Raw genomic sequence first — 24,777 nt, 5'->3', positions numbered from 1 at the left:
TGGCAAACCTATGATCAGTGTTCATTCAAAAAATCCAGGTAAGCGGTACCTTGGATTGCTAGTAACTTGGTCTGTGAGTGTTTTGCAAGACAAGCAAAAATTTTTAATAAATTTTAACTTGATAAACAAGTGAGGTCTTGCAATACGAGTATTACCTATATGCTTTGTCTGCCGAGCGTCACATGATCACAAGCCACTCGGGATTGTGGGTAATCATCTTGCATGCTCAGTCTCAGTCTGCATACCTCATTCGTATACTGAACATTCGTGCTAGCATTGTGACCACGTGTTTGTACATAAAGTATTTTTTTTTTATTTTGTGTCCAAATGTAGTGACTGTTCTTTATTAACTGTACTACAACAATGGCCCCAATGAAGAAAAGGGTTGAAAAAGAAGGCGGTAAGAAGAAGGAGATGATTACAGTGGAAGTTAAGAAGGAAATCATTGGGAAGTGCAAACAAGGTATGCAAGTGGCCGCCATCTCAAGATTTTATAAGAAGTCTATGTCAACGATTTGCACAGTATTAAAGAAGAACTAAGGGGGGTTAGATGTAGCAAAAGGAGTCACGAGAGTATCAAAGTAACAGCCACATATTCTGGAAGAGGTAGAAAAGTTGCTTTTGATGTGAATGAGAAGCAACTAGCAGATGATACCGTGACCGAGAACTTGATCTGTGAGAAGGCAAAGGCCTTGTACGCTGACCTCGTAAGTAAACTGCCAGGTACGTCTACAGAAAACGAAGAAGGCTTCAAGGCGAGCAGGGGATGGTTTGATAACTTTAAGAGGAGAAGTGGCATCCATAGTGTTGTGAGGCATGGAGAGGCTGCGAGTTTGGATGCAAAGGCAGCTGAGGCGTTCCTTGCCAAGTTCCAGAAGCTCGTGGTTTTCGAGTATTATCTGCCACAGCAAGTTTTTAATTGCAACGAGACGGGGGTTTTTCGGAAAAAAGATCCCAAAGAGGACCTACATTACAGCAGAAGAGAATGCAATGCTCGGTCACAAGCCCATGAAAGACCATCTCACCCTCTTGCTGTGTGCTCATGTAAGCAGTGATTTCAAAGTCAAGCCCCTGCTCGTGTATCATTCTGAGAATCCACGAGCCTTCAAGAAATGCAAGGTGCAGAAGAGCCAGTTAAACGTTATGTGGAGGTCCAACAGCAAGGCTTGAGTCACTCGTATTTTGTTCGTTGAGTGGATTAACAAGGTCTTCGGTCCTGCAGTGAAGAAATACCTTTTAGAAAAAAAATTGCCACTCAAAGTCTTGCTGGTTATGGATAATGCTCCTGCTCATCCTCCAGGCCGACTTACTGGAAGAATTCGAGTTCATTAAGGTCAAGTTACTTCCTCCCAACACTACTTCATTACTCCAGCCCATGGATCAGCAGGTCATCTCGAACTTTAAAAAGCTTTACACCAAGGCACTATTTCAGCAATGCTTTGAGGTGACCGAAGGAACTAACCTTACCCTCCGAGAGTTTTGGAAAAATCATTTCCACATCGTAAACTGTGTCAAGATCATGGATAAAGCCTGGGATAGGGTCACCAAGAGAACCCTTAATTCTGCTTGGAGGGAAAACTGTGGTCTGATTGTGTCGAGGGGTTTGCTCATGAACAGGAGCTGCCAGTTGTCGATGAAATTGTGTCCTTGGGGAAGACCATGGGAATGGAGGTGAATGCAGACAACATTCAAGAGCTGGTGGAGGAATATGGCCAGGAGTTTACCACCGACGAACTGATGGATCTGCATTGCGAGCAACAGCAAGAGGTTATGGAGGAGATCTCGTCTGAGGAGGAGGAGGAGAAAAAGACGGAGATATCCCTCTCTTCAAAGGAGATTAGAGAGGTGTGTAAAATGTGGGAAACAGTGCAAAATTTTGTAGAAAAGCACCACCCAAGTAAGGCTGTGGCAGTGCAAGCGATGAATCTGTTTAATAACAAAGCAATGTCATATTTCTGTGAAATCCTCAAAAGGAGGCAAAAGCAAGTGTCATTGGATAGGTTCCTTGTTAAAGTCGCACAAAAAGAAAAAGAGTCAACAGATAGCAGTGATTCCGTTAGCGACAATGAAAGTCGTCCTACCCAATACAATTACTATAATATGTAATTGTAATGTAATTAATAAATTCGATTACTTTATGTATATTACATTTAAATAATAAAAATATAAAGAGGTATACATATATAAGGTATACGAAGGTATATGTATTTTGTATTAATCATTTTTATATGAATATTTTTGAGTTTTGGAATGAATCATCTGAGTTTCCATTATTTCTTATGGGGAAATCGCTTTGATATACGAGTGCTTTGGATTACAAGCACGTTTCCTGAACGAATTATGCTCACAAACCAAGGTACCATTGTATACTTAAAGAAGAAATAATAAGTGCCATAAAAGAACTACCTAATGGCAAAATGACTGGATGTGATGGAATATCAGATGAATTAATAAAAGAGATAGGGGGAAGAGGAAGAGATTTTTTTTAATAGAAATAATACAAATATATATGATACAGACATACTGACATACTACCAGAAGATTTCATAAAATCTATTTGCATTCCAAAACCAAAAAAGAATAATGCAGCAAAATGTAAAGATTTTAGAATAATTATTATCATATCCCACACTTCAACAATACTACTGAAAATAATGTTTTCTAGAATTAAATGCCATATAAGCATACAATAAAATTAAAATTAAATTAAAATAAAAAGAATAATTAATGCCATTTTTGAATTAAACACTATTATTGAAAGATTAACAGAAATAAATAATAATATATATCTCTGCTTTATAGACTTTCAAAAAGCATTTGACATAGTAAGCCATGAAATGTTAATAGAAATATTAAAAGCCATCCAAATTGATACTGGAATTATACTAGAATAATAGATTATACTGGAATAAGACACAAATTATAAACAACATTAATAATGAAACAATAGATATCAAAAGAGGAGTGAGACAAGGGTGTAGAATATCACCTATACAATATATACACTTGAAATGATAATGTAAGAATATGAAGAAATTGAAAACGGAATAAAAATAAATGGAATTAGCATTAACAATATTAGTATTGATGAATTGGTGTTCATAGCAAAATCAAAAATAGAGTTACAAAATATTGTTGAAATACTAATGAAAAAGAGTCAGAATGATGGCTTAGTATTAAATACAAATAAAACCCAAGAATATAGTAGTAATCAAAAAACAGCAACAAAACACAAATTTAAGACAGGATTTCTTTAAAATGTAAAGACTTATAATTATTTAGGAGTAATGATTTTTAGGAGTTAGAAATAATGGAACAGATTTCGTAATGGAAGTTTGAGGATACATTGTTGTTGGTTGGTGAATTTAGTGCTCATGTAAAATTGGTGATTTTTTTGTCTGTTTTGTTTTTCCCTTAGAAAATTAGTGTTTGATAGTATATTAGTATAGATTTTTAGCTTTTTAGTGTTTCATAACATATTTTTATTAAGATATTTGAATAATAAGTTTTAAAACAGTGCCAAAAATAGACAAGAAATGTAATGCTAAGAAGAGCACAGCAGGCGAAAACAAGAAGGCTAGCCAGGTTAACAAGATTATAGGAGATATGGAAGGGTATAATGAAAATGAATTAATCTCCAAAGTAGCAAAATTAAAGCAGATCAGAGAGATGGCGTAGGAATTACAAAAAGTCGAGAGGTGTTTAAATGAGCATATGGGGAAAAAGTAATTTTCTTTTTCCCCATATGCTCATTTAAACACCTCTCGCAGCAAAATAAGAACACGGGGTACCTCTCACATAAAAATGCATCTGCTCCAGTCTCCCGTAGACTGCCATGTTAACAAACCGCCCGTTGGAAGGGAAAGAGTCCGATTTTGGAAATGGATTCATTCAAAAACAAATAATGAGCACCAATTTCAATGAATTGCGCTGTCATCATTGAAGGGTAAGAAATTGCCTGATATGCTACGTTTTGCATTTAAAGAGGAATGACTCAAATGTAATAGAAACCAAGTATTCTTTATAAGATATATGTTGGGGCATAGTAACAGAGGTTCAACGTCCACTAACGAAAACATCAGGTGAATTGTGTAGCCTAAGGCAAATTGTTTATGTGCGGAATGGCACGCGCTCGATGTTTTCCAGGAAGATGCGAATAGAATATACGACACGTGCACAAAAAGAGGATGCCGAGCAGGAGTATAGTAGTGAAGAGGACGCCAAAGGTAGTGGGTATAAAAGGGGTTTGCCCCCCCCCCCCTCGTTCTTCCTTCTTGAGGTCTTTAGGCTGCTTTGGATTTTCTTGTGGAGTCGGAGTGAGTTCAAGATCGGGATCTTATCGATAGCATGTAGCTATTCACTGCCATCGGTTCGTGATGACGTATGGAAGGAATTGACGAGGAGAGAATCAGTAGCCTCCCGAGTAAGCTTGAAGGAACTGGACGCCATATACGCCCAAGTGTTTCGATCCGAGCCATGTTGTTTCTAGTCGACGATGGGTAGGAAAGGCAGAACAATGAAGTCCAAGTCTAGCCTGTGAGTCAATCGTCTAGGAGAAAATTAAACATTCCGTGGGATGAAGTAAGAAAAAATTAACAGACTGAATGAGTTTCCAGAAATATGGTAATGTAAAACCTTTTATAATTCTTTTGTTATGAAAGAAAGGAATATTGTGATATAGAAGAAAAGAGATGTTATGTTTTAGAACTCTATACTTGTGTTAAGGACTATAGTGAATATTAGATAGCAGTGTCTTAAATCTAAAGGCTATTTCTCAAGTATTTATATGAATGAATTGCAGTTTGAATTGTTGTGAGTAAAGATCTATAAAGTTACCAATGTAATTGTTTTGAGAGTATATGTAGACTAGTAAGGATATTTAGAAGATGATAATAAAAATTTTGTGCTGTGAAATTAACCTATGATTGGATATGTTGTGTGAATTACAGTTGCTATGTTTAACTTTATAACTTAGGATACCTCTATTCCAATTGAGTATATTCTTGTAAATGTGTAATCTTAGGAATTTAATAAATGTATCTTGAATATCTTAACCTGTTTTGTGTCTTGAATTGAATCCAATGCACCACTTGCTAATATCTGAATCTGAGCGGGAAAGAATTACATGACAGAGACCACGACTGCAAACTAAAGTAACTTAAGAGAGATAGATAAAAATTGAGATAAATAAAGAGTAATTAATAGATTGATTTGCTTAGTATATTTTCTGAAGGTTATTCCTTGGTTATGAGGAATTTCTAACCTAGGGATCTGGCTGGCGCAGCTTGATCAAATAAATATTGCCAAAACCTGATTAGGAGGTGACTCCAGACCATTATTGCTGAGGATCAGCCTCTATTTAGAAGTCTACCCTTTGTTAATTATTTAATATACTTAATCATTCTAAGAAACGGCCAATTATGTGGATAGATTTTATTGTAGATGAGAGAGTGCAGTGTTCTGATATTTGCACGTGTATAGATCTTAGAAGTATATAGTTAAAAGTGATAACACTACACAACGATAATTTAAGATAAGTGATATAAGTAGGAGAACACAATAAATTACAAAATAAAGAATTGTCACGACATAACAGTAGGCTGTGTAAAAGGAATGGATGTGAGTTTTTAGATCTGTGGAGTGACTTTGAGATAAAATTGATTTTGTATAAGAGGGATGGCCTACACCTGAATGAGTTTGGTATCAAGAGTCATGAAAAATTAATAGATGGTATAAGACCTAAGAATCATGGAAACTAAATTATACAGGAGGAAATGATGAGAATGTGAGTGTAAGAGCAACAATGTTATATAACTGTGTTAATGACAGGAATGGAAATGTTGATGAGGAGAGAACGATTTTAAATTTGCGTTCGTCCCCATCAGAGGTCAAGGAGTGTGTGATTGGATTATAGTGTTAAGAGTGTGTTTCAGTTAAAGATGTGACTATTCTGCCTCCAGTTTGTGACAGACGTCATGCAGTGCTCACTTGGGAAGTGACTAAATTTATGACTGTTCCATTCAGAAAAGATTACAGGCTGAATTACAAAGTAGGAAATTATGACCAACTGAGAAGTATATATGCGTGGTCTGAAAAGTTCTCTGTCTCACCCACAGATGGCAACACTATCGGCACGATTTTTTTGTAAGTTGGTACAACTGTCATAAACATCCATGTGAAATTGCAAGTCATTCTGTCAAGTAGTTTGTTTTATAGCTGGCTGAAGCAGATATGCTGTCTGTATCCCTAGAAATGAATAAAATTGAGTATTGTGCAGTTATAAAATTCTTTGTAAAAAGAAGGTTTAACGCCAAAAGAAATTCATTCGAAGTTCATAAAAGTTTATGGGCACTCTTCTCCTTTGTTTTAGACAATTAAGAAATAGGCTGCCCAGTTTTAACATGGCTGTATCAGCCTTGAAGATGATCCAGTGAAGGGTGTCTAAAAAGTGTAACAACACCAGAAATCATTGATCAAGTGCACGATATTGTATTGGATGCCCGGCGAGTCAAAGTGTGTGAACTTTGACTCGCCGTTGAGACTATAGGCATTTCAAAAGAACATGTAGGATATATTTTGCATGAAGAATTGCAAATGAAAAAGCTTTGCTCAAGATGGGTACCACACTTGCTCACAGCAGATCAAAAATGCATTTGTATGAAAATCTCTGAACAGTGCTTGGAGCTTGAAGTTGTAAGTTTATTTTTCACTTGGTTAGACTATAATAAATTTAGTTTAATCCTTTATCCAAGTGTGAGCAAACAAAGTTTGCACCTGAAAGTATCTTCAGGACTGGGGTAAGATGGTACAACACCGGGCAACTTGTTGCAAAGGTGGAGCAAACTAACATCACTCCTATCTCAGTATCTCCCATAATACAATCCCACTATCCTTCCCTTAATGACTAGTTTCGACCTTTATTGAGGTCTCTTCAGTGGGAGCCAGGCCCAAATGGAGATACCAGGCAGAAGCATTAGCAAGGTCATCTCTACCTATAGGAGTTGCCAAATGGTGTGCCACCATTTTATTAAATTACTCTGGATTTAGAGAAAGATGTTGAAAGTTTATTTTTCACTTGGTTAGACTATAATAAATTTAGTTTAATCCTTTATTCAAGTGTGAGCAAACAAAGTTTCTGCCTGAAAGTATCTTCAGGACTGGGGTAAGGTGGTACGACACCGGGCAACTCGTTGCAAAGGTGGAGCAAGCTAACATCACTCCTATCTCAGTATCTCCCATAATGCAAAGCACATCTCCTTGCAGATATGTATAATGTTATGCATTAAGGGAAGGGCCACTATCCAAACTAGTTTAGACCTTGATTGAGGTCTCTTCAGTAGGAGCCAGGCCCAAGTGGAGATATCAAGCAGAAGCATTAGCAAGGTCATCTCTACCTATAGGAGTTGCCAAACGGTGTGCCACCTTTTTATTAAATTACTCTGGATTTAGAGAAAGATGTTGAAAGTTTATTTTCACTCGGTTAGAGTATAATAAATTTAGTTTAATCCTTTATCCAAGTGTGAGCAAACGGACTGAACTAACTGAATAGATTAAATGCAAAAGGATTAAACTAAATTTATTAATTTATTTGCTGAAATACTGAAAGTATTAATTAAAATTATTTGTAATAATATTCAGTATAAACTGTAATTTCCTGAAAAATAATAGTTATGAATAACTAATATATAAGCATTTCTAGCAGAATGGGTATTCTAGTAGCAAAAATTAATGTAACAAGTTATATTTTTATAAAATAATATTGTTTTCACTGCTTTTCCTGTTCTTATTATTTATTGACTTCTTGGAATAGTTTTCACACAATGAAAATATTTTCCAAACAACAATACAGTACTACTAATCAGTTTAAAGAACTCCAACTGACTTATTGGGGAAGAATTTTTTTTTTCTTCCTCTCATGGTGAGTAGGATTTTGCATGATTTGTTTAGTCATTTATATGACTAAATATATAAAGAGATGGATAAGCACATTCTCTAACATTAATAAAACAACAGCAAGGAGAGGGGGGAAGTGAAAGTAATACTATTAATCCAAATTCATCTAAAATGCTTTTTATCTGTACAAATTTTTATTTTTAACACGTTCACTGCCACGCTACTTCGGCATAGTTTGTTCCCGTACGCCAAGCAATTTCACTTCTTCAAGGTCAGTACAGGTAATCTTGTTGCTGGCATATACTTGTAGTTGGCTTGTGTGGAGCATATACTATCTACGAGTATATACAGTTTTGCTGCTTGCCCCACAAGTCAAGCAATTTCACTTCTTCAAGGTCAGTACGGGTAATCTTGTTGCCACCGGTAAGCGTCATACAAGTATACTCATAGCAGGCTTGTGGGGCTCATATACCAACTAAGAGTATACTCGTAGTTGGCAGTGAACATGTTAATAATAAAAATGATGGTCAGTTTCATGTTGAAAACATCAACATGAAACTTATCATTACTACTCAGGATCTCCATGGAGTGAAAATACTCATATGGGAGGTGCATGATAAGTCAATACAAATCTGCCATACCACTACTATCTTAAACTCATTCACTGCATGCAATATCACCACCTTCTCAGGCAATGCATTTAATGTCTAACCACTTCCTTTCACGACTTTGAGGGATGGCCCTTGTTCTTGTTTCTTTAGCCTTGTTCTACCATGTGAAAAATCTTCCCAATGTCAATCTGGTAAATATCTATCAACAGCTGAAATCTCTCAATTACTTTATCTTCTGTCCACCAAACTGACTTTCACTTTTTTCTTCTTTTTTTTTTTAATCCACCTCTGTATTCTTTTTCAAGAATACTTCATCCTATTCAAATTCTGGTTTGAATTTGAATAGGATGAAGTATCCTATCTGAGCTCTGATCAGAATACCTTGCATCTTCCACTATCTCCTGCATAGTTTCATGAAAAGTATGTGCACTCTCATCTATGGATCACAAACTTCCAAAACCTTACATTTAGTTGCATTAAACGATCATCCCTATTCATTTGCCCACCTTTCCGGCTTATTCAATCCTTCTGCAAAGCACAACTAGCACAATTACTAATAACCCTCCCATGCGTCTCATCTGCAAACAAATGAATACCTTCCTGCAATCTAGTGACAATATTACTAACATAAAGGTTAGACAGTAAAGATTCCAATACTGAGCCCAGTGGAAACTCATGTGACCTACCCCCCCCCTCCCATTTCCAAGCCAATTCACTTATCTAATATCTAAATTCATATACTGCAACATAAATATTAAATTATCATTGCCATGCTGCCAAATGCCTTTTCAACATCCAGAATAGAAGTACCTGCCTTTCCCCTCATCAACCACTCATTACTTTACTATAAGAGTAAACCTGATTAGTGAAACAAGAGCACCTGTAACAAATTCATGCTGACCCTCAAATATAATATTATCTCATCCCTCAAAATCTGTATATAATTGCTTACTCATTTCTCCAAATTCTTCTTTTCTATCACCATCCTTATGCAATGGCAGTATCCTCCTTACGGATATTTCAAGTTATAAGAATTTTAACATCCAGTTCAATGGCACTGTCAGTTCTTTGGCAGATTCTCTTAAAATCCCACTGCCTTACTGACATCTGTAGTAATAAGTATTTGAAATATCTCCTCTTCATGCACTTCTAAACCCTCGACCCTCTGCACTTTTCTAGGATTAAACTTGGTTCACCAAGATCTGCATTGATCACTAAGCCACCATCTCTGTCTAGCAAAGTCATTAATGGGTATTTTCCTTAGATCACAATGCTGGTCTCTTCTCATCCAGTCACTTTTCTGGTTTAAGTCTTATGTTATTCCTCATGTAACTGCTATCAACTTTTTTCTCTTTATACTTTTTCTTTTCACCTACAGTGGATGACTAGGAAAATCTGTTCTGTTTTCCTAATCATTCACTTTTTCACTTGAGGTTTGCAATGTGCTATTCCCACTAAAAATATTTCTTAACTAGTATGCACAGCTGATCTCGATTCCTTCAAAACCTTCCATTCATGGAAGTGTTAAGCTGGTTTCTAAAACTAGTATAATCACTTGCCTTATAATTGCACAAACTCCTTTCTGCTTGATACATCCATCTATTGTGTCCTTCAAGTCAAGATTACAAGATCACTCTTACCAAATGGGAGAGAAATGATGATATTTCAGCCATATTCAGATTCTCTAATGCTAAGACCAACTATAAAACTTTTGATTTTTATGTTCCCTCTGCCACATGCTGCCTAAAATATCTGCCCCTCAAAGATTTCAGTTCCTTATTACTAACAGTCTAACTGCTACAGTTAAAATCTTCCACATTAATCACTTGTCTGGCATTTGGAAACTAATTTGTCTAAACATTTCTTGCTCATCACCCTAAATGTTACCTGACCTATATCAATAGCCCATTAAATATCCTATCCGCCTCTACCTCGCACCGCATTATAAAACATCAGTGCCATTTCCTTCCCAATTCTCTACTCTGAGAGGACACAGTAATAGCTGTACTTTCACAGAATGCAAATTAAGTTGCATTCTGTTGAGATATCTACATATCGACATAACTAAATCAAAAACAATAGCATATATCATTTCTGCTTAAAATAATGCATTTTCAACATTGCTTCAATGAAATTTATAGTTTTACCTGACAGCAGTAATAGAGTCAGCCTTGTTTGATGCAAGAGCAGCTTTTTTTTCTCCAAATATAGAATCCTCCGCAATTCCCTCACTTGCTCCTTGAGCAGAAATGAAGACGCTATCATCTGCAACACTGCATCCTGTTAAACCATCACTTTCATCATCTTCAGATTCCTGAGATGGAATTTCATCTACCAGATCAGGTTCTGCATCTATATCAAATGCAAAATTACCCCTTTTGGAGAGGGGTTGGTCACTCTCTATTGTAGATGCCTAAACAAGAGATAAATTTCCACTTGAGATCCATTTCTAGGAGAGCAAGTTAACTTTCTCTGTTGACCACTATACAAGTCACCTTTGTTTTAACATTATAATTTAAACACAAGCATAAGATTATATTAGGCCAAGCATTTAAATGATTATTCAGTAAAATATAAGAAAAAATGTATCCACAGAGCAAAGAGCTGATGATTGACACATAAAGAAGTATTTTGTAAACAAAACTTCTTTTTATATATTTTTGTGAACAATACATTTCTTGAAATTTCAGAGAAGTGTCAGATCACATATGTAATCTTTATCTTTATACAGGTTATTAAAAATTAATTTTATTTTTCAACAGTTTCCACCTCTACCATTATGCATCACTGTTCTGAAAAGATAAGAGCTGCAGAAAGAAGGTTAACATCCTCTTTTAACTTTCAAAACAAACCAATTTTGAAATCAGCAATATTTAATTACTGAATAACAACTATAAAATTTTAGCTACCAAATTGGCTAAAGTGATTGCAATTCCGGATAATTAGTATAGAGCTGTCATCTCTAAAATTGAAACATGAGAATTATAGAGAAATTTCTTTACTGAGTGTTCCAGAAAAGATTTATACAAACATAACTAGGAAGAAATTAAGAAAATTTGTGGAGGAGAAACCTGAAAAAGAACAAGATATGTTCAGGAGAAACAGTTGTCTGGATCAGATTTTTACTTTAAGATAAACATACAAAAAATTATGTGTATATAAGAAGGATCTGTAGTAAGTTTTACAGACTTGAAAAGCATATGACATGATGCCAAGAGAAAAGCTCTCTAAAACTTTACAATTATAAACAAGACATTTTAGAGAGCAACATATAATCTACATTTAAGTTGCAACTCAGCAGTTAGAAGCAAAAAAGGTACAAAATGATAGTTTAATATAAATTCAGGATGAAGACAAAGGTAGACAATATCTCTACTTCATCTATATGAATTATATTATGAAGGAGAATGGCATCAAAACTGCTATCAAACTGAAGATGTTAATCTCAGCTCTACTTTATGCAGATGATGTTATACTCCTAAACAAATTCAGTACAAGTTGTCAGGGCTCATTAGCTAAACTGAATAACAGCTATAACAAATGTAGCATGAAAATCAGTAAAAAACAAAGACTATGAAAATGGAGAGAACACTGAAAATTTCGACTGCACTTTCAGTGGAGAACTTACAAAATAAGTAAAATAAAATAATAACAACATAGAAATAGTGAATATTAAAGATCCAACATTATTTCAAAGCCAAATATATGTAGAAACTTTGGAAGTATTGACATTTTAACCAGAGAGCATATGAGAATACAATCTGAGGCATCAGAGTTGTCTTAGCTTGCACTACTTAACATACATCTTTTATTAGTCTATTTTGATAAAGGTTTCACTGGTCCAACAGCTGTTTAGAACTGACTGGTTCTCTTCAGAGACCAAGTAATTCAATTTGTTCAAATTGTCAACTTCCAAAAACTTATGAGTGGCCTAAACGGTCAATCAGCTCCAAAACTGTATCGCTTATGAATCTCTGTGATCTGTCTGATCACCAACCCGAACTTTAGCCTGGCACAACCAGAGGCAAAAAACCCCACAACAAGCCTTTGCTCAGCGAAGCAGCAGACAAACTATCAGAATGCAAAGGTCTACCATTCTTTTTGGAGACCAGGCAGAAACTATAAGAGAGCAAGGGCCCCCATTCAATACCAAAGCAATCCTATGTCAGAGAGTTTTATTTTTATAAGTGAACTCTCAGTTGGTGTGTGATAGTAATTATCAGAGAAAAAGACATACAGCTTTATTTTGGTAACGTAAATTATACAAAAATAACGGATATTAAAGAGTCAGCATTATTTCAGAAGAGAACCAGCCAGTTAGAAACAGCTGTCAGGCCAGTGAACCCTTTATCAAAATGCACTAACAAAAGGTGAATACACTTACACCTGGGCAGCAGTTATGTCTTTTAAGTAGTGCTAAAGCAACTTGATTAGCAAGGATTGTATTCTCATGTGCTCACTAGTCAAAATTTTAACTTCTGCAGGTTCTACATATATTCAGAATTGAAAAATTATTGGATCTTTAATATCCACTATTTCTATACAATTTATGCCATTGAAATGAAGCTGTATGGCTCTTGCTTTATTTTATTTTTTTTTTAAGACAGTAAACTAAATATTGAAATAGATAACAGAATAAACGAAGCCATTACAGTAGGGAGACAGTTGAATAACTTCATATGTAATAAAGGAGAAATTAGATAAAATACTGAAAGCTGTATGCAGTTCAGTGTTCAAACCAATTTTAACTTATGGATCTGAGGGTTGGGTTAGAAATAAAATCATATTAAAAATAAAAATTTTAGGAAAGAACTTGACACTCAGAATTCAAGAATATGCATGAGCAGTGTTAATCTAAGGTGGTATTGGCCACTTAAACAGAATTAGTGTGGAAAGGTTAGCAAAACAAGTAGTGTTTGCTGCAAAGATGGGGGAGGGGGAGGGGAGAATCCAGAGGAAGACCAAGATCTAGGTAGAATGATGCAATCACACATGCCCTAGAAGAAAGAAATATAAAATCTGACAACTGATGTTGCCAGATCTTATATTTCTGGCAAGTGGCAGACTAATCTAAATTACAGATAAAAGATCAGTAATAATGTAGCCTTAATTGTGTAGTACCATCATAGTATCCTGTACTACTTGAGAGTATTATTATACTAATTTTTTAAAGTTTGCACATATGTTCAACTTCTAACACTAAGGGAGATGACAACTAACATGTAAATACGTTTCAGTATCTGGACATTTTTTATAAACATATATTGAAGTCAAACAATTTCCTGATTTTGATACAAGATCTATGATGATCGATGACACTGAAGGAAATATATTACTCAGAGCATACACAATGAATTCTAACTTAGTTGTGGAGTGTTTGCAAATAATTAGAATGTCATCAACATGTTAGACCCACTCAGAGTACTTTCATCTCTTCAAACAATTGTTTTGAGTGCTTTTAATAACATTAGATCCTGCATTTGACATTCCAGTTCATTCCAAACAACATGATGAATATGACACACTAGTTCATTCTAAACATGTCTTCCAATTTGGATGAAATTGTCATTCAATGCAGGAGGTTAAATTTTCTTATCATTTGCTTCAAATCATATTCAACTGGCATTAGATCCTGCATTTGACATTCCAGTTCATTCCAAACAACATGATGAATATGACACACTAGTTCATTCTAAACATGTCTTCCAATTTGAATGAAATTGTCATTCAATGCAGGAGGTTAAATTTTCTTATCATTTGCTTCAAATCATATTCAATTGGCAACTCTAGTATGACATGGTGCACTGTCATGTTGAGAACAAAGATCTATTCCATAATCTGATGCTATATTGGAAGCATCGTATTATCCAACAGTGTTGCACATTTGTCTGCTTTCACCCTTCATGAAAAGTAGAAGTCTATGTCCATACCAAGAGAAACAACTCCAGACCACAATATCTCCATTGTAACCATCAAAGGTTTTCCTTAGCATCAACACGTCCACCACTCTGACTGGAAAATAACGTAGTGTGATTCAATATTCCACATCACCAATTTCCAATACTATACAAGCCAATCAAACTGGTCTTACAACATTATCAATTGCCATGACTGATGTTTGGCATATTTGCATTTGCTCTTCTGTGAAAACTGAGACAGCCTCTATTTATAATGTTCTTCTGATATTAAACTAAACCACCGTAGACATTTTAAACTACTGGCTGGTTACTTTCTGCATTAAACTACTGAGATTTCCAGACTATTCTTTGGTCTCTTGGTGTCAGCTTCCTGTGTTTATTGGTTGAGGTAGTGCTCTCATATTTCGTTTTGACCTGATCAGATGATTAGATCATCATCATCAAATTCCTGATTTGTACCCTACAAAGGATATACAGGATATGACAGTACTAATGAAACACTTACATCACCATTAACTTCCTATCTACAATTTTCCTCCAAATCAATCTGTTACCTGTCAAGACTCCAACATTATCAGATCTTACATTTCTGTCTTCCAAGGCAGTGTGCTTCCCAAACTTATGGATGTAAAGGCCCCTTTGGAAAAATTAAAATATTTCACGGACCAAATCGAAAAAAAATACAGACAAACAAACATATATTGTTATAATATTTATAACACTAGCAATGAAACATTAATTTAAAGCACGAAAAACTTGGCCATTTTAAATGCAAGTTTTTGCATTTGTAAGCTTTTCTGTGCTTCTTATCAATTCCATTGAAATGAAACTTATATAAATAAGCAAATATTTACTAATATTCATTAAGCACCGCAATAAGCAGAAAGCAAAATTTTTGTTTTCATTATTTCACAGCCCACAGTTTGGGAAGCACTGTTCTAAGGCACTTTTTACTATATCAATTCACCAATATCTTGGTCTTCCCATGTGTCTTTTTCTTGCCAACCTGGCAGAGAACACTTGTTTTGTTAATCTTTCCTCTCTCACTCTAAGTGACCACACCACCTGAGATTAACTCTGCTAACACTTTCTTGGATGCTAACAATGTCAAGTTCTTTCCTAATATCCTCATTTTTAATATAACAATGCAATAGATGCCATTTGTTCACATCCCTAATCTTTCTCAAGACACTTGTATCTGTGGTCTCTAGTCTTTGGCACATGTGTTTTATTTTTAACCCAGCTCTCAGATCCATAAGTTAAAATTGGTTTCAACACTGTCTTGTATACTGCTAATTTAGTGTTTTTGACTAATTTCTCGGGTGCTTAAGGGTCAAAGCTGTATAACTGAGAGGAGACCTCCACATAGCCTTTAAAGGAATGCGGAGAACCGACCAGGGCTTCTGACCTAATGTCCAATCCTCACCTTCTCGTGGTGCACCCTGTTGGGTATCTACTTTGATACTGAACGAACGAGGATGGGCTGGCAATTTGGGATTTAGCCGACCAAATTGTATTCTTATTGGTTAAACCAAAATAAAAAATGATGGTACAACATGACAAAATTTCATGCCGGCTGGGGCGTCGCCCGGTTAAACAAGGCCCCCGTTGTTTTCGCCAGGGAACCAGGGCGAACAGCAAAAAGTCAGCTACTGGAACAAATCTGAAAATAAACCCCAACTCAACATCACCAGAGTTAAAGATCGGTACTATCAACGTAAGAAGCCTGAATGGCAAAGAAATGGAGCTAGCTGAGGAATTAGATAAGTACCAGATCGACATAATAGGGGTGACTGAAACAAAAAAGACCAAAACTGGTGAGATCTTTCTGAGCAATAAATACAAAATGTTATATTCAGGCAATAACAATCAAGGAAAAGAAGGAGTAGCCATAGTATTCAACACAAAATACGAGGCTAATCTTCTTGAATGGCAGTCAGTCTCAAGTAGAGTAATGTGGGCAAATATGAGAATGGGGAACTGGACAATGAGACTTATTTGTGCCTATGGTCCCACAGAAGGTTCTACTAAGGTAGAAGTGGAGGAATTTTTTGAGGCTTTAGAAAAAGCAACTGACACAATGAAAAAGGAAAAGTTGGTCCTTGTTGGGGATCTAAATAGTAGAGTAGGAAATGATTGTGAGACATACAAAAATATTTTGGGAAAATTTGGAGAAAAGAGCAAAGCTAATAATAATGGCAAATATCTGTTGGATTTCTGCTCAGGACATGGACTGGTTATTACTAACACCATGTTCCAACATAAAAATGTGCACAAATTCACATGGAGAGAAGAGGCTAGGAATAAGAAAAGTCTCATTGACTATGTTATTGTTGATAATGATGTTTTCTCCCTGGTGCAGGACACCAGAGTGTACAGAGGATTTGAAATTGGAAGTGATCACTATTTAGTCTTGAGCAGGATAAAATTGAATTTCATATTGAAAAAAATAACATGTAAGAAAGTTTTAAAGCGAATAAAAGTTGAGCAGCTCTCAGATGTAAACTGTAGACTAAAATACAGAAATATTATTGAAAAGAAAATGAAAGAGTTTGAGAACAGGAATCAAACCTTGGAGATTCAGTGGCAAACTCTGAAGGAAACATTGATTGATTCTGCCAGAGAGGCATGTGGTGAGGTTGTGTGCAAAGATAAAAAAATCAGAACTCCCTGGTGGACACAGGAAGTTAAAGAGGCAGTGAAGGAAAAGAAGAAAGCATATCAAAAGTTCCTGGCAAATAAGTCAGCTTTTACTCTTACAGAATACAGAGACAAATGTAAGAAAGCTAAACAGTGTGTAAAACTAGCTAAACAAAAGTCATGGGAGGACTTTGGCAAGAATATAGAAAATAAATATCAAGAAGGTGGCAAAATATTCTGGAGGTTGTTGAATAAGCTTAGGAATGGAGGAAGAGTGCTGTAAAAGGAATTAGAGATGATAAAGGTGAAATGAAAACAGGAGAAAAAGATATCCTTGAAGTATGGAGTAATTACTTTGAAAAACTGCTAAATGAAACAAGCAGTGATGACAGCACAGTGATAAAAAACACTGACCAGGCATGCGGTCAGGAATACATATCCATACTTGAAGTAGAAAAAGCCATCAAAGGCTTGAAATGTGGAAAGGCAGCAGGAGTAGATAATATTCGACCAGAAATGCTGAAGTATGGTGGTATAAGAGTCTTACAGTGGCTGCACTGCCTAGTTCAGAAAGCCTGGACAGAGGGACGAATTCCCGATGATTGGAGTAGAGCTCTCATAGTACCCATATATAAAAAGGGAAATAAAACTGAATGTGAGAATTACAGAGGTATTTCCCTACTGAGTGTTCCTAGCAAGATCTATGCAAGTATACTTGAGAAACGGTTGAGAAGAATTGTGGAAGAAAAGCTTGGTGAAGAACAAGCTGGATTCAGGCCAAATAGAGGCTGTCAGGATCAGATCTTCACTTTACGACAAATAGTCGAGAAAGCATGGGAATATAACAAAGATCTGTATTTAAGTTTTGTCGATTTGGAAAAGGCATATGACAAGGTGCCAAGAGAGAAGCTATTCAATACGCTGCAGTTATATGGTGTCAATGGGGCATTATATCAAGCAATACTTAGTCTTTATTTGAGTTGTGAGTCAGCAGTTAGAATTGAAGGAAGTACAGGAAGATGGTTTAATGTTAAATCTGGTGTGAGACAAGGATGTACATTATCCCCTCTGTTATTCATTATCTATATGGATCACATTATGAAGGAATGTGGTATTAAACCTGATATCAAAATTGGAGATGTTAATGTCAGCTCTTTGCTTTATGCGGATGATGTTATACTTCTAAATAAATCCGCTACAAGTCTGCAAGATTCTCTGACTAAATTGAATAGCTGTTGTAATAGATATGGTATGAAGGTCAGCAATAAAAAGACAAAGACAATGAAAATAGGCAGAATCATTGAAAATGTCAACTGTGTTTAGAATGGAGAACCTGTGGAACAAGTAAAACATTTCAGCTACTTAGGCACAATTTTTACTGAAGATGGTAAACTAAATATAGAAATAGACAACAGAATCAGCAAAGCTGGTATCGTGGGAAGTCAATTGAATAAATTCATATGGAATAAGAAAGAAATTAGTCGGAACACTAAATTAGCTGTATACAAGACTGTGTTCAAACCAATTTTAACTTATGGATCTGAGAGCTGGGTCAGAAGTAAAACACTTGACCAAAGACTAGAGACCGCAGATATGAGAGTCCTGAGAAAGATTAGAGGCGTGAACAGATGGCATCAATGGCAATATCATATTAAAAATGAGGATATTAGGAAAGAACTTGACATTGTCAGCATCCAGGAATGCCTTAGCAGAGCTAATCTCAGATGGTATGGTCACTTAAATAGAATGGGAGAGGAAAGATTAGCAAAACAAGTGTTCTCTGCCAGGTTGGCAGGAAAACGACCCAGAGGAAGACCAAGATATAGGTGGATTGATATGGTACAAAGTGCCTTAGACGATAGAAATATAAGATCTGATAATGTTGGAGTCTTGACAAGTAACAGACTGATTTGGAGGAAAATTGTAGATAGGAAGTTAGTAATGATGTAATTTTTTCATGTAGTACTGTCATATCCTGTACACCCCTTGAGGGTACATGGCAGGAATTTGATGATGATGATGATGACTAATTTCTCTCTTATTCCATATAAATTTATTCAGTTGACTTCCTACCATACCAGCTTTGTTGATTTTGTTGTCTATTACCACCTTCACTAAAAATTGTGCCTAAGTAGATGAAATATTTTACTTGTTCTATAAGTTCTCCATTTACAATGCAGTTGACATTTTCAACGATTCTGCCTATTTTCATTATCTTTGTATTTTTAATGCTGACCTTCATACCATATCTATTACAACAGTTATTCAATTTAGTCAGGGAATCTTTCAGACTTGTAGCGGATTTATTTAGAAGTATAACATTGTCCACACAAAGCAAAGAGCTGACATTAACATCTCCAATTTTGATATCATGTTTAATACCACTTTCCTCCATAATGTGATCCATATAGATAATGAATAACAGAGGCGATAATGTACATCCTTGTCTCACACCAGATTTAACATTAAACCATCTTCCTGTACTTTCTTCAATTCTAACTGCTGACTTACAACTCAATTACAGACTACGTATTGCTTGATACAATGCCCCATTGACACACGTGTTGAATAGCTTCTCTCTTGGCACCTTGTCATACACCTTTTCCAGATCGACAAAACTTAAATACAGATCTTTGTTATATTCCCATGATTTCTCCACTATTTGTCATAAACTGAAGATCTGATCCTGACAGCCTCTATTTGGCCTGAATCCAACTTGTTCTTCACCAAGCTTTTCTTCCACAATTCTTCTCAATCGTTTCTCAAGTATACTGGTGTAAATCTTACCAGAAACGAACACTCAGTAGGGAAATACCTCTGTAATTCTCACATTCAGTTTTATTTCCCTTTTTATATATGAGTACTATGAGAGCTCTACTCTAATCATCAGGAATTTGTCCCTCTGTCCAGGACTTCTGAACTATGCAGTGCAGCCATTGTAAGACTTTTATACCATCATACTTCAGCATTTCTGGTCAAATATCATCTACTCCTGCTGCCTTTCCACATCTCAAGCCTTTGATGGCTTCTTCTACTTCATGTATGGATATATATTCCTGACTGTATGTCTGGTGAGTGTTATTTACCATTGTACTATCACTGCTTGTTTCATTTAGCAATTTTTCAAAGTAATTACTCCATACTTCAAAGATATCTTTTTCTCCTGTGATCTTTATCATCTCTAACTTCTTTTACAGCACTCTTTCCTCATTTCTAAGCTTCTTCAACAACCTCCAGAATATTTTGCCACCTTCTTGATATTTATTTTCCATATTCTTGCCAAAGTCCTCCCATGACCTTTGTTTAGCTAGTTTTACAAAGTGTTTAGCTTTCTTACATTTGTCTCTGTATTCTCATAGAGCATAAGCTGACTTATTTGCCAGGAACTTTTGATATGCTTTCTTCTTTTCCTTCACTGCCTCTTTAACTTCCTGTGTCCACCAGGGAGTTCTGATTTTTCTATCCTTGAAGACAACCTCACCACATGCCTCTCTGGCTGAATCAATCAGGGTTTTCTTCAAGGCTTGCCAATGAATCTCCAAGGTTTTGTTTCTGTTCTCAAACTCTTTCATTTTTTCTTCAATAATCTTTGTGTGTTTTAGTCTACAGTTCACATCTGAGAGCTGCTCAACTTTTATTCGCTTTAAAACTTTCTTACACGTCATTCTTTTCAATGTGAAATTCAATTTTATCCTGCTCAAGACAAAATAGTGATCACTTCCAATTTCAAATCCCCTGTACACTCTGGTGTCCTGCACCAGGGAGAAAACATCACTATCAACAATAACACAGTCGATGAGAATTTTCTTATTCCTTGCCTCTTCTCTCCATTTGAATTTGTGCACATTTTTATGTTGGAATATGGTGTTAGTAATAACCAGTCCATGTCCTGAGCAGAAATCCAACAAGTATTTGCCATTATTATTAGCTTTGCTCTTTTCTCCAAATTTTCCCAAAATTTTGTATATCTCACAATCATTTCCTACTCTGCTATTTAGATCCCCAACAAGGACCAACTTTTCCTTTTTCATTGTGTCAGTTGCTTTCTCTAAAGACTCAAAATATTCCCCCACTTCTACCTTAGTAGAACCTTCTGTGGGACCATAGAACATTTAAATTTTGTTGGATATGCAGATGATGTATTATTACTTGCAGGAAATGAAGATGACCTCCAAAAGCAATTATTCAAATTTGAACAGAAAAACCAAAAAACAATGGTAACTGAAAAAAAAAAGTAAAAAATAAATAAACTAAATGGAAAAATATTGGAACCAGAAAAAAGAAAGGAAGACTGGAAACCAAAATATGAAAAGACCAGTAAGTAATAAAATTTCAATAACTAGGAATAACTGCAACAGTGAAAATATAACACAGAATGAAGTAAAAGAACAATATCCAAAAGGTAATAAAATATCAAGATGTCTAAATTCAACTATATGGAAAAATAAAAATCTAACAAAAGATATAATAAATAAATCAGTAGTCCAACCAATTCTGACTTATGATTGTGAAACAAGAATAGACAACATCAAATCCAAAAAGAATAGTTAAATTAACAGAAAAGGAAAGGAAGACTGAAAACCAAAATATGAAAAGGCCAGTTGGTCTTTTCATATTTCCTTAACCCGTGCATGAATTTCCTTAACCCCATAAGTCCTTAATCCACACATGAATGGTTTGAATGTACTGTAAGTTTACAATAACCTTTTGTGGATGGGAGCCACACAAAAACTCTAGGAGGTATGGCATTGGTGGGATTGTTATGTTTATAAACTAATCCAAGGAGTATAAGAAATGAAGTAGAAAACTTTGTGGCATTGATTGAGCTAAAGTGCTCAAGGATAGGCAGCATAAATTAAACTTGGTCGACTAAGGATGCCATACAGGTGAGAGAAGAAATGGAGATAGGAAAGGAATCTTCTGGAAAGAGAGGATAGAGAAAAAGTAGTACTGTTAATATCTAATACAAAATTAATAATAATAATAATAATAATAACTCAATTGGTAATGATAATTAATAAAAGAAATAAAAATTATCCCAATGACGAATTATGGGAATGCACACTGGGAGGAGGAGAAAATGGAGTAGCATTTGTGTTGAATGAAAAGGTTAAAAATTCAGTAGAAAAAACAATATATAAAAGTGACAGGGTGATTATGATTAAACTGAAAGTAAAGGCTGTGGACATAATGATTATACAGATATATATGCCCACAAGTGACCATGATGAAAATGAAGTAGAAGAGATATATAATCAAATAGAAGAAGACAGAAATAAAAGGTGTACCATCTGGAGGAGAGACTAGAATGCAGTTGTAAGTGAAAAGGTAGAGAAGGGAATAAGAGGAAGATATGGCCTTGGAAAAAGGAATGAGAGAGGCAAAAAACTTAAGAGTTTTGTAAAAGACACAAACTAATTATTGGTAATACTTGGTTCAAACTTCCAAAAAGATGATGAGATACATGGAAAATGCCATGTGATATCGCAAGATACCAGATTGATTATATGTTAATGCAAAACAGGTAAAGAAACAGTGTAAAAAGGATATCAACATATCTAGGAGCTAATATTGACTCAGACAATATTAGCTCCTGGAAATTATGGAATTTACTTGTTATGGAATTAAGAATACATTTTAAGAAAATAAACAAAGGTAAAAGCAAGAAAAGGTAGAACCTAGAAAAAATCTAGGGAGATGCAGGTAAGAAATTCAGAGAAGAACTGGAGAATAAAATAAGAAACAAAGAAGACACACCTGAAGAGACTATCGATGTTAATGCAAAATGGAATCAACCGAAAAACTTGATATACGAAACAGCCGCTTAAGAGAAAAGTTTTGTGGAAGGGGAAAAGAATTAAGAAGCCATGGATTACAAATGAAATGATAAGAAAAATGGAGGAAAGAAGAAGATGGAAAAAATAAACAGTGAAGACAGAAGAGGAAAATGCAAAGTATTAAATAAGCATACTCTTGCATGACTCTAAAGTACTGCTAATATTAAATCAACAATTGGATAATAGAGTGGAATATTTTCTGGGGAATATTCAGTTTGGATTTAGAAAAGACAGAACTAGAGAGGGGTGCTTAAGGGTCAAAGCTGTATAACTGAGAGGAGACCTCCACATAGCCTTTAAAGGAATGCGGAGAACCGACCAGGGCTTCTGACCTAATGTCCAATCCTCACCTTCTTGTGGTGCACTCTGTTGGGTATCTACTTGGATACTGAACGAACGAGGATGGGCTGGCCATTTGGGATTTAGCTGACCAAATTGTATTCTTATTGGTTAAACCAAAATAAAAAATGATGGTACAACATGACAAAATTTCATGCCGGCTGGGGCGTCGCCTGGTTAAACAAGGCCCCCGTTGTTTTCGCCAGGGAACCAGGGCGAACAACGAAAAGTCAGCTACTGGAACGAATCTGAAAACAAACCCCAACTCAACATCACCAGAGTTAAAGATCGGTACTATCAACGTAAGAAGCCTGAATGGCAAAGAAATGGAGCTAGATGAGGAATTAGATAAGTACCAGATCGACATAATAGGATTGATTGAAACAAAAAAGACCAAAACTGGTGAGATCTTTCTGAGCAATAAATACAAAATGTTATATTCAGGCAATGACAATCAAGGAAAAGAAGGAGTAGCCATAGTATTCAACACAAAACACGAGGCTAATCTTCTTGAATGGCAGTCAGTCTCAAGTAGAGTAATGTGGGCAAATATGAGAATGGGGAACTGGACAATGAGACGTATTTGTGCCTATGGTCCCACAGAAGGTTCTACTAAGGTAGAAGTGGAGGAATTTTTTGAGGCTTTAGAAAAAGCAACTGACACAATGAAAAAGGAAAAGTTGGTCCTTGTTGGGGATCTAAATAGCAGAGTAGGAAATGATTGTGAGACATACAAAAATATTTTGGGAAAATTTGGAGAAAAGGAGCAAAGCTAATAATAATAGCAAATATCTGTTGGATTTCTGCTCAGGACATCGACTGGTCATTACTAACACCATGTTCCAACATAAAAATGTGCACAAATTCACATGGAGAGAAGAGGCTAGGAATAAGAAAAGTCGCATTGACTATGTTATTGTTGATAGTGATGTTTTCTCCCTGGTGCAGGACACCAGAGTGTACAGAGGATTTGAAATTGGAAGTGATCACTATTTAGTCTTGAGCAGGATAAAATTGAATTTCATATTGAAAAGAATAACATGTAAGAAAGTTTTAAAGCGAATAAAAGTTGAGCAGCTCTCAGATGTGAACTGTAGACTAAAATACACAAAGATTATTGAAAAAAAAATGAAAGAGTTTGAGAACAGGAATCAAACCTTGGAGATTCAATGGCAAACTCTGAAGAAAACATTGATTGATTCTGCCAGAGAGGCATGTGGTGAGGTTATCTGCAAGGATAAAAAAATCAGAACTCCCTGGTGGACATGGGAAGTTAAAGAGGCAGCGAAGGAAAAGAAGAAAGCATATAACAAAAGTTCCTGTCAAATAAATCAGCTTGTGCTCTTAGAGAATATAGAGACAAATGCAAGAATGCTAAACACTGTGTAAAACTAGCTAAACAAAAGTCATGGGAGGACTTTGGCAAGAATATAGAAAATAAATGTCAAGAAGGTGGCAAAATATTCTGGAGGTTGTTGAAGAAGCTTAGGAATGGAGGGAAGAGTGCTGTAAAAGGAATTAGATATGATAAAGGTGACA

At 35.5% G+C, this 24,777-nt stretch overlaps 1 protein-coding gene across 1 annotated transcript in view; it reads right to left on the bottom strand.

Annotated features, from left to right (window-relative positions):
• Positions 1-24,777, bottom strand: part of barr (non-SMC condensin I complex subunit H) — a 346,268-nt gene that overhangs the window by 132,739 nt on the left and 188,752 nt on the right. The window contains exon 10 of the mRNA XM_090391808.1: positions 10,652-10,917. Coding sequence (XP_090247934.1) covers positions 10,652-10,917 — 266 coding nt within the window. The remainder of the gene's footprint in view (positions 1-10,651; positions 10,918-24,777) is intronic.

The sequence above is a fragment of the Typopeltis vanoorti genome, chromosome 4, assembly GCF_054136105.1.
Source record: "Typopeltis vanoorti isolate ZY-2024b chromosome 4, IOZ_Tvanoo_1.0, whole genome shotgun sequence".
NCBI lineage: Eukaryota > Metazoa > Arthropoda > Arachnida > Uropygi > Thelyphonidae > Typopeltis > Typopeltis vanoorti.
Note: the sequence above shows the minus strand (reverse complement) of the source record. Positions and strands in the feature narration are given on the sequence as shown.